The sequence below is a fragment of the Oncorhynchus nerka genome, linkage group LG15 (genome assembly GCF_034236695.1).
Source record: "Oncorhynchus nerka isolate Pitt River linkage group LG15, Oner_Uvic_2.0, whole genome shotgun sequence".
Classification (NCBI taxonomy): domain Eukaryota; kingdom Metazoa; phylum Chordata; class Actinopteri; order Salmoniformes; family Salmonidae; genus Oncorhynchus; species Oncorhynchus nerka.
Genome location: NC_088410.1, coordinates 94,980,947 through 94,993,752, shown reverse-complemented (window position 1 = coordinate 94,993,752; position 12,806 = coordinate 94,980,947). Strand labels below are relative to the sequence as shown.

General features: G+C 48.6%; 1 protein-coding gene across 1 annotated transcript in view; it reads left to right on the top strand.

Annotated features, from left to right (window-relative positions):
• Window positions 1-12,806, top strand: part of LOC115142366 (collagen alpha-1(II) chain-like) — a 124,220-nt gene that overhangs the window by 80,609 nt on the left and 30,805 nt on the right. Inside the window, exons 25-32 of the mRNA XM_065002068.1 lie at window positions 97-195; window positions 929-982; window positions 2,012-2,110; window positions 2,743-2,796; window positions 3,192-3,245; window positions 3,567-3,620; window positions 4,474-4,572; window positions 4,722-4,820. Of these exons, the coding sequence (XP_064858140.1) occupies window positions 97-195; window positions 929-982; window positions 2,012-2,110; window positions 2,743-2,796; window positions 3,192-3,245; window positions 3,567-3,620; window positions 4,474-4,572; window positions 4,722-4,820 (612 nt within the window). The remainder of the gene's footprint in view (window positions 1-96; window positions 196-928; window positions 983-2,011; window positions 2,111-2,742; window positions 2,797-3,191; window positions 3,246-3,566; window positions 3,621-4,473; window positions 4,573-4,721; window positions 4,821-12,806) is intronic.

Here is a 12,806-nt window from a genome sequence, read left to right as displayed (position 1 = left end):
TTTGACCTCCTAATACAGGGAACAACTGGCGTTGGTCTTAATTGATTGATTGATTGAGATTCTCCATTGAGTAGCACATTTGTCCTCTTAATCCAGGGAGCCCCTGGCGAGCGCGGAGTCGGCGGCGTGTCCGGCCCTAAGGGAGCCGGCGGTGACCCTGGTCGCCCTGGCGAGCCCGGTCTTCCTGGCGCAAGAGTAAGTTCCACTCCAATATCGTTCTGCCGTCTGTAACAGCAGTATGTATCAATGCTCTGGTTAAGATAGAATAGTTCTCCAAACTATGACTGAATAACTCAATACATTATCTCTGTAGTTTTTGACGTCATCACGTTGTACCTATGCTACCCCAGGTCTTTTGTTATTATGTATGTTACTGTAGTTTGGTCTCAAATCTCTAACATCATTAAACATATAGGCTCATATAGGTGCAATGGCTGCTCTACCAAGACATGATCACTGGAGATTTGACTCACATACAGTACGCGTTAGAGATTTGACTCACATACAGTACACGTTAGAGATTTGACTCATATACAGTACACGTTAGAGATTTGACTCACATTCAGTACACGTTAGAGATTTGACTCACATATATAGTACACGTTAGAGATTTGACTCACACACAGTACACGTTAGAGATTTGACTCACATACAGTACGTACACGTTAGAGATTTGACTCACATACAGTACGCGTTAGAGATTTGACTCACATACAGTACGTACACGTTAGAGATTTGACTCACATACAGTGCGCGTTAGAGATTTGACTCACATACAGTACGTACACGTTAGAGATTTGACTCACATACAGTACGCGTTAGAGATTTGACTCACATACAGTACGCGTTAGAGATTTTGAGTCCCAGTTGAATTTCTCAGGGCTTTTAGGAAGTTTGATCCAAATGTGTCTCTCTGCTTGTCCTGTAGGGTCTTACTGGTCGTCCTGGAGATACTGGTCCTCAAGGCAAAGTTGGACCTGGTGTAAGTACACTGTGCTTGTTCTTTGTTTTGATCAATGACTGTAAAAAAATATGTTTATTTTACATTTTTATTTTAAACATGAACTTGATCACTAGATGAATCAGTACGTTCACAGGACTCTGACCAGTGATTTATATAGACACTAGATGAATCAGTACGTTCACAGGACTCTGACCAGTGATTTATATAGACACTAGATGAATCACAGGACTGACCAGTGATTTATATAGACACTAGATGAAGGACAGGACCTGACCAGTGATTTATATAGACACTAGATGAATCAGTACGTTCACAGGACTCTGACCAGTGATTTATATAGACACTAGATGAGGACTCTGACCAGTGATTTTATATAGACACTAGATGAATCAGTACGTTCACAGGACTCTGACCAGTGATTTATATAGACACTAGATGAATCAGTACGTTCACAGGACTGACCAGTGATTTATATAGACACTAGATGAATCAGTACGTTCACAGGACTCTGACCAGTGATTTATATAGACACTAGATGAATAGACACTAGATGAATCAGTACGTTCACAGGACTCTGACCAGTGATTTATATAGACACTAGATGAATCAGTACGTTCACAGGACTCTGACCAGTGATTTATATAGACACTAGATGAATCAGTACGTTCACAGGACTGACCAGTGATTTATATAGACACTAGATGAATCAGTACGTTCACAGGACTCTGACCAGTGATTTATATAGACACTAGATGAGTCAGTATTTTCACAGGACTGAGCAATGATTTATATAGACACTAGATGACTGACTGGGTTTATATACATCATTGACTCTGACAGTGGAGAAAATCCCTCAGGTGCATGACTTGACGATTTACTTTCACATTGAATTCATATGCAACTCTATCAAATATCCATCCAGACTTCCCAGTCAGACATGACTTTACATTATTAGGATGTCTCATCTGCTGATGAAAGATGGGCTTCACAAATAAATGTGATTGCAAGATGAATTGATGGACTGACCCTCCTGGGTTCACCATGTAGGGTGCTGCTGGTGAGGATGGTCGCCCCGGGCCCCCTGGCCCTATGGGAGCCCGCGGTCAGCCTGGCGTGATGGGATTCCCCGGACCCAAGGGAGCTAACGTGAGTGTCACTGTTAGATTGATTGATTGATTTATTTATTGGGTGTTTGATTGGTTGATTGATTGATTAGGTGTTTGATTGGTTGATTGATTGATTAGGTGTTTGATTGATTGATTGATTGATTGATTGATTGATTGATTGATTGATTGATTGGGTGTTTGATTGGTTGATTGATTCGTTTATTGGGTGTTTGCTTGGATGATTGATTGATTTATTTATTGATTGATTTATTGGATGTGTGATTGGCTGATTGAGTGATTTATTTATTTATTGGGTGTTTGATTGGTTGATTGATTGATTTATTTATTGGGTGTTTGATTGGTTGATTGATTAATGTATTTATTGGGTGTTTGATTGGTTGATTGATTTATTTATTTATTGGGTGTTTGATTGGTTGATTGATTAATGTATTTATTGGGTGTTTGATTGGTTGATTTATTGATTTATTTGTTTATTGGGTGTTTGATTGGATGATTGATTGATTGATGTATTTTAAAATATGGAGATGATATCTCCTGAGTAGGGCTCTACTCAGAGCTTGGACACTAGCTGCCATGGACAGTGTTTGTCTACTAGGGATACAGCTGGATATCCTCTGTGAATGACTGGTGGGTGTGTTTTCCTGTGACTAGGGTGAGCCTGGGAAGGGAGGAGAAAAGGGGCTTCTTGGTGCACCAGGTCTGAGGGTAAGTCATTTCTCTGTTGATCACCCAGACAGACACAGACTGCATTATGGGTAGAAATGTGGCAGAGTAAACATACCTTATGCCCTCTTAGAAAGGATTAGAAATATGAAATGCTTTCAGGAATGAATTCCGATTCAACCAAATACTGCTGCAAATCATAAATAGCCTGCTAACCCTATTTTTGATGATATTATATATAATGTAAAATATGTAGAAAACACTGGTATTGTTAGGAAACCATTCCACGTGCTCAGTTTATCCCCAACCAGTAGTGATAGTTATAATTACATCTATCAGTCAACTGGCTCCCATGGCCCCATGTATGGCCTCCACACTGGTGATATCTCTCTCTCGCTTTCTCTCCTTCTCTCACATCCCTCTCTCTCTCCCTATAGGGTCTTCCTGGAAAGGATGGTGAGACTGGAGCTGCTGGACCACCTGGCCCTGCTGTGAGTATCTTTACCTGTCCAATCACACTCTAAAATGACCTGATAACTCAAGCCTCCCCATAGCCCAGGCTGGATATAATTCTCAGTGTTCAACAGGTGTCGTTGTCAATTCACAGCTCGCTAACCTTTCTGATTTACGTTTCGTTGTGGATGTAAGATTGTATGATTATTGTAAGACTGAATTGACAAGATAAGACCAACTTGTTCACAATGACTTGGTTAGATGTGTCAATTTAGTTTAAAGGCACAATTCTTAATGAGTTGTTCACGGCAGCCCAGTCACAGCTATAATGCTCAGTGTTAACCCTTCGTTTACCACAGGGCCCTGCTGGAGAAAGAGGAGAGCAAGGACAGCCTGGACCTTCTGGCTTCCAGGTTAGTGTCTGTCTGTCTGTCTGTCTGTCTGTCTGTCTGTCTGTCTGTCTGTCTGTCTGTCTGTCTGTCTGTCTGTCTGTCTGTCTGTCTGTCTGTCTGTCTGTCTGTCTGTCTGTCTGTCTGTCTGTCTGTCTGTCTCTGTCTGTCTGTCACTCTGCGTTCACTGTGTACCTGTCTGTCTGTCTCTGTCTGTCTGTCTGTCTGTCTGTCTGTCTGTCTGTCTGTCTGTCTGTCTGTCTGTCACTCTGCGTTGTCTGTCTGTCTGTCTGTCTGTCTGTCCGTCCGTCACTCTGCGTTCACATGCTCCCATCATATACAGTATCACATAGACTAAATGTGTCCAATCACAATGACATATAGACTACATGTGTCCAATCACATTGACATATAGACTACATGTGTCCAATCACATTGACAATATAGACTACATGTGTCCAATCACATTGACATATAGACTACATGTGTCCAATCACATTGACAATATAGACTACATGTGTCCAATCACATTGACATATAGACTACATGTGTCCAATCACATTGACATATAGACTACATGTGTCCAATCACATTGACATATAGACTACATGTGTCCAATCACATTGACATATAGACTACATGTGTCCAATCACATTGACATATAGACTACATGTGTCCAATCACATTGACATATAGACTACATGTGTCCAATCACATTGACATATAGACTACATGTGTCCAATCACTTTGACATATAGACTACATGTGTCCAATCACATTGACACTCAACTACACTTCCCAAGAGATAACAATAGCCACTTGGTTAGTTGATTGATTGATTCACTGATTGATTCATTGATTTGCTTCCTGTATACAGGGTCTGCCCGGACCTCCCGGCCCACCTGGTGAGGGGGGCAAGCCCGGTGACATGGGTGTTCCAGGAGAGGGTGGAGCTGCTGGTGCCACTGGACCCAGAGTGAGTTTAATCTCCTCCACCTCTCATCTCCCACACCTACAATGTTCATATAACTAACTCCCATTATGGAGAATGGGAGGAACTCATACGGAGTAATGCTGAGCAATACTATGAACCATCCATCCCTGTCTCTGTCTGTCACCCTGTAGGGTGAGCGTGGTTTCCCAGGAGAGAGAGGAGGTGCTGGGCCTCAGGGGCTGCAGGGACCTCGTGGTCTGCCTGGGACTCCTGGAACTGACGGACCCAAGGTGAGAGAAACACACTGTGGAGACCTTCTCACATACCTAATATTCCAGATGTTGGACCCTTGGGTGGTAGAATGTCACCCAGGCTAGTAGAATGTCATCCAGGCTAGTAGAATGTCACCCAAGCTAGTATAATGTCACCCAGGCTAGTAAACTGTCACCCAGGCTGGTAGAATGTCACCCAGGCTGGTAGAATGTCACCCAGGCTGGTAGAATGTCACCCAGGCTAGTAAACTGTCACCCAGGCTGGTAGAATGTCACCCAGGCTGGTAGAATGTCACGCAGGCTGGTAGAATATCACCCAGGCTGGTAGAATGTCACCCAGGCTGGTAGAATGTCCCCCAGGCTAGTAGAATGTCACCCAGGCTGGGCTGGTAGAATGTCACCCAGGCTGGTAGAATGTCACCCAGGCTGGTAGAATGTCACCCAGACTGGTAGAATGTCACCCAGGCTGGTAGAATGTCACCCAGCCTGTAGAATGTCACCCAGCCTGTAGAATGTCACCCAGGCTAGTAGAATGTCACCCAGGCTGGTAGAATGTCCCCCAGCCTGTAGAATACCACCCAGGCTGGTAGAATGCCACCCAGGCAGTAGAATGTCACCCAGCCTGTAGAATACCACCCAGGCTGGTAGAATGTCACCCAGGCTAGTAGAATGTCACCCAGGCTAGTAGAATGTCACCCAGGCTGGTAGAATGTCACCCAGGCTAGTAGAATGTCACCCAGGCGGGTAGAATGTCACCCAGGCGGGTAGAATACCACCCAGGCGGGTAGAATGTCACCCAGGCTAGTAGAATGTCACCCAGCCTGTAGAATGTCACCCAGCCTGTAGAATACTACCCAGGCCAGTAGAATGTCACCCAGGCTAGTAGAATGTCACCCAGGCTAGTAGAATGTCACCCAGGATGGTAGAATGTCACCCAGGCTGGTAGAATACCACCCAGGCGGGTAGAATGTCATCCAGGCTGGTAGAATGTCACCCAGGCTGGTAGAATACCACCCAGGCGGGTAGAATGTCATCCAGGCTGGTAGAATGTCACCCAGGCTAGTAGAATGTCACCCAGGCTGGTAGAATGTCACCCAAGCTGGTAGAATACCACCCAGGCGGGTAGAATGTCATCCAGGCTGGTAGAATACCACCCAGGCTAGTAGAATGTCACCCAGGCTGGTAGAATGTCACCCGTGCTGTAGAATATCACCCAGGCTGGTAGAATGTCATCCAGGCTAGTAGAATGTCACCCAGGCTAGTAGAATGTCACCCAGGCTAGTAGAATGTCATCCAGGCTAGTAGAATGTCACCCAGGCTAGTAGAATGTCACCCAGACTGGTAGAATGTCACCCAGGCTGGTAGAATGTCATCCAGGCTGGTAGAATGTCACCCAGGCTGGTAGAATGTCCCCCAGGCTGGTAGAATGTCACCCAGGCTAGTAGAATGTCACCCAGGCTAGTAGAATGTCACCCAGGCTGGTAGAATGCCATCCAAGCTAGTAGAATGTCACCCAGGCTGGTAGAATGTCCCCCAGGCTTGTAGAATGTCACCCAGGCTAGTAGAATACTACCCAGGCTAGTAGAATGTCACCCAGGCTAGTAGAATGTCACCCAGGCTAGTAGAATGTCACCCAGGCTGGTAGAATACCACCCAGGCGGGTAGAATGTCACCCAGGCTGGTAGAATGTCACCCAGGCTGGTAGAATACCACCCAGGCGGGTAGAATGTCATCCAGGCTGGTAGAATGTCACCCAGGCTGGTAGAATGTCCCCCAGCCTGTAGAATACCACCCAGGCTGGTAGAATGCCACCCAGGCAGTAGAATGTCACCCAGCCTGTAGAATACCACCCAGGCTGGTAGAATGTCACCCAGGCTAGTAGAATGTCACCCAGGCTAGTAGAATGTCACCCAGGCTGGTAGAATGTCACCCAGGCTAGTAGAATGTCACCCAGGCGGGTAGAATGTCACTCAGGCGGGTAGAATACCACCCAGGCGGGTAGAATGTCACCCAGGCTAGTAGAATGTCACCCAGCCTGTAGAATGTCACCCAGCCTGTAGAATACTACCCAGGCCAGTAGAATGTCACCCAGGCTAGTAGAATGTCACCCAGGCTAGTAGAATGTCACCCAGGCTGGTAGAATGTCACCCAGGCTGGTAGAATACCACCCAGGCGGGTAGAATGTCATCCAGGCTGGTAGAATGTCACCCAGGCTGGTAGAATACCACCCAGGCGGGTAGAATGTCATCCAGGCTGGTAGAATGTCACCCAGGCTAGTAGAATGTCACCCAGGCTGGTAGAATGTCACCCAAGCTGGTAGAATACCACCCAGGCGGGTAGAATGTCATCCAGGCTGGTAGAATACCACCCAGGCTAGTAGAATGTCACCCAGGCTGGTAGAATGTCACCCGTGCTGTAGAATACCACCCAGGCTGGTAGAATGTCATCCAGGCTAGTAGAATGTCACCCAGGCTAGTAGAATGTCACCCATGCTAGTAGAATGTCATCCAGGCTAGTAGAATGTCACCCAGGCTAGTAGAATGTCACCCAGACTGGTAGAATGTCACCCATGCTGGTAGAATGTCATCCAGGCTGGTAGAATGTCCCCCAGGCTGGTAGAATGTCATCCAGGCTAGTAGAATGTCACCCAGGCTGGTAGAATGTCCCCCAGGCTGGTAGAATGTCACCCAGGCTAGTAGAATGTCACCCAGGCTAGTAGAATGTCACCCAGGCTGGTAGAATGCCATCCAAGCTAGTAGAATGTCACCCAGGCTGGTAGAATGTCCCCCAGGCTTGTAGAATGTCACCCAGGCTAGTAGAATACTACACAGGCTAGTAGAATGTCACCCAGGCTAGTAGAATGTCACCCAGGCTAGTAGAATGTCACCCAGGCTGGTAGAATACCACCCAGGCGGGTAGAATGTCATCCAGGCTGGTAGAATGCCATCCAAGCTAGTAGAATGTCACCCAGGCTGGTAGAATGTCCCCCAGGCTTGTAGAATGTCACCCAGGCTAGTAGAATACTACCCAGGCTAGTAGAATGTCACCCAGGCTAGTAGAATGTCACCCAGGCTAGTAGAATGTCACCCAGGCTGGTAGAATACCACCCAGGCGGGTAGAATGTCATCAAGGCTGGTAGAATGTCACCCAGGCTAGTAGAATGTCACCCAGGCTGGTAGAATGTCACCCAGGCTGGTAGAATACCACCCAGGCGGGTAGAATGTCATCCAGGCTGGTAGAATGTCACCCAGGCTGGTAGAATGTCCCCCAGCCTGTAGAATACCACCCAGGCTGGTAGAATGCCACCCAGGCAGTAGAATGTCACCCAGCCTGTAGAATACCACCCAGGCTGGTAGAATGTCACCCAGGCTAGTAGAATGTCACCCAGGCTAGTAGAATGTCACCCAGGCTGGTAGAATGTCACCCAGGCTAGTAGAATGTCACCCAGGCGGGTAGAATGTCACTCAGGCGGGTAGAATACCACCCAGGCGGGTAGAATGTCACCCAGGCTAGTAGAATGTCACCCAGCCTGTAGAATGTCACCCAGCCTGTAGAATACTACCCAGGCCAGTAGAATGTCACCCAGGCTAGTAGAATGTCACCCAGGCTAGTAGAATGTCACCCAGGCTGGTAGAATGTCACCCAGGCTGGTAGAATACCACCCAGGCGGGTAGAATGTCATCCAGGCTGGTAGAATGTCACCCAGGCTGGTAGAATACCACCCAGGCGGGTAGAATGTCATCCAGGCTGGTAGAATGTCACCCAGGCTAGTAGAATGTCACCCAGGCTGGTAGAATGTCACCCAGGCTGGTAGAATACCACCCAGGCGGGTAGAATGTCATCCAGGCTGGTAGAATACCACCCAGGCTAGTAGAATGTCACCCAGGCTGGTAGAATGTCACCCGTGCTGTAGAATACCACCCAGGCTGGTAGAATGTCATCCAGGCTAGTAGAATGTCACCCAGGCTAGTAGAATGTCACCCAGGCTAGTAGAATGTCATCCAGGCTAGTAGAATGTCACCCAGGCTAGTAGAATGTCACCCAGACTGGTAGAATGTCACCCAGGCTGGTAGAATGTCATCCAGGCTGGTAGAATGTCCCCCAGGCTGGTAGAATGTCATCCAGGCTAGTAGAATGTTACCCAGGCTGGTAGAATGTCCCCCAGGCTGGTAGAATGTCACATGTCACCCAGGCTGGTAGAATGTCATCCAAGCTAGTAGAATGTCACCCAGGCTGGTAGAATGTCCCCCAGGCTTGTAGAATGTCACCCAGGCTAGTAGAATACTACCCAGGCTAGTAGAATGTCACCCAGGCTAGTAGAATGTCACCCAGGCTAGTAGAATGTCACCCAGGCTGGTAGAATACCACCCAGGCGGGTAGAATGTCATCCAGGCTGGTAGAATGTCACCCAGGCTAGTAGAATGTCACCCAGGCTGGTAGAATGTCACCCAGGCTGGTAGAATACCACCCAGGCTGGTAGAATGTCACCCAGGCTGGTAGAATGTCACCCAGGCTGGTAGAATACCACCCAGGCTAGTAGAATGTCACCCAGGCTGGTAGAATGTCACCCGTGCTGTAGAATACCACCCAGGCTGGTAGAATGTCACCCAGGCTGGTAGAATGTCACCCAGGCTGGTCACCCAGAATGTCACCCAGTAGCACCCAGGCTAGTAGAATACCACCCAGGCTAGTAGAATGTCACCCAGGCTGGTAGAATGTCACCCAGTGCTGTAGAATCCACCACCCAGGCTAGTAGAATGTCACCCAGGCTAGTAGAATGTCACCCAGGCTAGTAGAATGTCATAGAATGTCACCCAGGCCAGAATGTCACCCAGGCTAGTAGAATGTCACCCAGGCTAGTAGAATGTCAGGCTAGTAGAATCCAGGCTAGTAGAATGTCACCCAGGCTAGTAGAATGTCACCCAGGCTGGTAGAATGTCACCCAGGCTGGTAGAATGTCATCCAGGCTGGAATGTCACCCAGGCTGGTAGAATGTCACCCAGGCTGGTATGAATGTCATCCAGGCTAGTAGAATGTCACCCAGGCTGGTAGAATGTCACCCAGGCTGGTAGAATGTCACCCAGGCTAGTAGAATGTCACCCAGGCTAGTAGAATGTCACCCAGGCTGGTAGAATGTCACCCAGGCTAGTAGAATGTCACCCAGGCTGGTAGAATGTCCCCAGGCTTGTAGAATGTCACCCAGGCTGGTAGAATGTCATCCAGGCTAGTAGAATGTCACCCAGGCTGGTAGAATGTCCCCAGGCTATGTAGAATGTCATCCAGGCTAGTAGAATGTCACCCAGGCTAGTAGAATGTCACCCAGGCCTGTAGAATGTCACCCAGGCTGGTAGGATGGTAGAATGTCACCCAGGCTGTAGAATGTCACCCAGGCTAGTAGAATGTCACCCAGGCTGGTAGAATGTCACCCAGGCTAGTAGAATGTCACCCAGGCTGGTAGAATGTCCCCCAGGCTGGTAGAATGTCACCCAGGCTGGTAGAATGTCACCCAGGCTGGTAGAATGTCATCCAGGCTAGTAGAATGTCACCCAGGCTCACCCAGGCTGGTAGAATGTCACCCAGTAGAATGTCACCCAGGCTGGTAGAATGTCACCCAGGCTAGTAGAATGTCACCCAGGCTGGTAGAATGTCACCCAGGCTGGTAGAATACCACCCAGGCTGGTAGAATGTCACCCAGGCTGGTAGAATGTCACCCAGGCTGGTAGAATACCACCCAGGCTAGTAGAATGTCACCCAGGCCTGTAGAATGTCACCCAGGATGGTAGAATGTCACCCAGGATGGTAGAATGTCCCCCAGGCTGGTAGAATGTCATCCAGGCTAGTAGAATGTCACCCAGGCTGGTAGAATGTCCCCCAGGCTGGTAGAATGTCACCCAGGCTGGTAGAATGTCATCCAGGCTAGTAGAATGTCACCCAGGCTGGTAGAATGTCCCCCAGGCTTGTAGAATGTCACCCAGGCTAGTAGAATGTCACCCAGGCTAGTAGAATGTCATCCAGGCTAGTAGAATGTCACCCAGGCTAGTAGAATGTCACCCAGGCCTGTAGAATGTCACCCAGGATGGTAGAATGTCACCCAGGATGGTAGAATGTCCCCCAGGCTGGTAGAATGTCATCCAGGCTAGTAGAATGTCACCCAGGCTGGTAGAATGTCCCCCAGGCCTGTAGAATGTCACCCAGGCTAGTAGAATACTACCCAGGCTAGTAGAATGTCACCCAGGCTAGTAGAATGTCACCAAGGCTAGTAGAATGTCACCCAGGCTGGTAGAATGCTAGTAGAATGTCACCCAGGCGGGTAGAATGTCATACCCAGGCTAGTAGAATGTGGTAGAATGTCACCCAGGCTAGTAGAAGTCAATGAATCACGGGTAGAATGTCATCCAGGCTGGTAGAATGTCACCCAGGCTAGAATGTCACCCAGGCTGGTAGAATACCACCCAGGCTGGTAGAATGTCACCCAGGCTGGTAGAATGTCACCCAGGCTGGTAGAATACCACCCAGGCTGGTAGAATGTCACCCAGGCTGGTAGAATGCCACCCAGGCTGGTAGAATGTCACCCAGGATCTAGTAGAATGTCACCCAAGAATGTCACCCCTGCTGTAGTCACCCAGGCTGGTAGAATGTCACCCAGGCTAGTAGAATGTCACCCAGGCAGGCCTAGTAGAATGTCACCCAGGCTGGTAGAATGTCACCCTGGTAGGATGGTAGAATGTCATCCAGGCTGGTAGAATGTCCCCAGGCTGGTAGAATGTCATCCAGGCTAGTAGAATGTCACCCAGGCTGGTAGAATGTCCCCCAGGCTGGTAGAATGTCACCCAGGCTAGTAGAATGTCACCCAGGCTAGTAGAATGTCACCCAGGCTGGTAGAATGTCATCCAGGCTAGTAGAATGTCACCCAGGCTGGTAGAATGTCCCCCAGGCTTGTAGAATGTCACCCAGGCTAGTAGAATCCACTAGTAGAATGTCACCCAGGCTAGTAGAATGTCACCCAGGCTCACCCAGGATGGTAGAATGTCAGGCCAAGGCTAGTAGAATGTCACCCAGGCTGGTAGAATACCACCCAGGCGGGTAGAATGTCATCCAGGCTGGTAGAATGTCACCCAGGCTAGTAGAATGTCACCCAGGCTGGTAGAATGTCACCCAGGCTGGTAGAATACCACCCAGGCTGGTAGAATGTCACCCAGGCTGGTAGAATGTCACCCAGGCTGGTAGAATACCACCCAGGCTAGTAGAATGTCACCCAGGCTGGTAGAATGTCACCCGTGCTGTAGAATACCACCCAGGCTGGTAGAATGTCACCCAGGCTAGTAGAATGTCACCCAGGCTGGTAGAATGTCACCCAGGCTAGTAGAATGTCACCCAGGCTGGTAGAATACCCCCAGTAGAATGTCACCCAGGCTAGTAGAATGTCATCCAGGCTAGTAGAATCCAGGCTAGTAGAATGTCACCCAGGCTAGTAGAATGTCACCCAGACTGGTAGAATGTCACCCAGGCTGGTAGAATGTCATCACCCCAGGCACCCAGGCTAGAATGTCCCCCAGGCTGGTAGAATGTCATCCAGGCTAGTAGAATGTCACCCAGGCTGGTAGAATGTCCCCCAGGCTGGTAGAATGTCACCCAGGCTAGTAGAATGTCACCCAGGCTAGTAGAATGTCACCCAGGCTGGTAGAATGTCATCCAGGCTAGTAGAATGTCACCCAGGCTGGTAGAATGTCCCCCAGGCTTGTAGAATGTCACCCAGGCTAGTAGAATGTCACCCAGGCTGGTAGAATACCACCCAGGCTAGTAGAATGTCACCCAGGCTGGTAGAATGTCATCCAGGCTAGTAGAAGAATGTCACCCAGGCTAGTAGAATGTCACCCAGGCTGGTAGAATGTCACCCCTGGTAGGCTGGTAGAATGTCACCCAGGCTAGTAGAATGTCACCCAGGCTAGTAGAATGTCACCCAGGCTGGTAGAATGTCACCCAGGCTAGTAGAATGTCACCCAG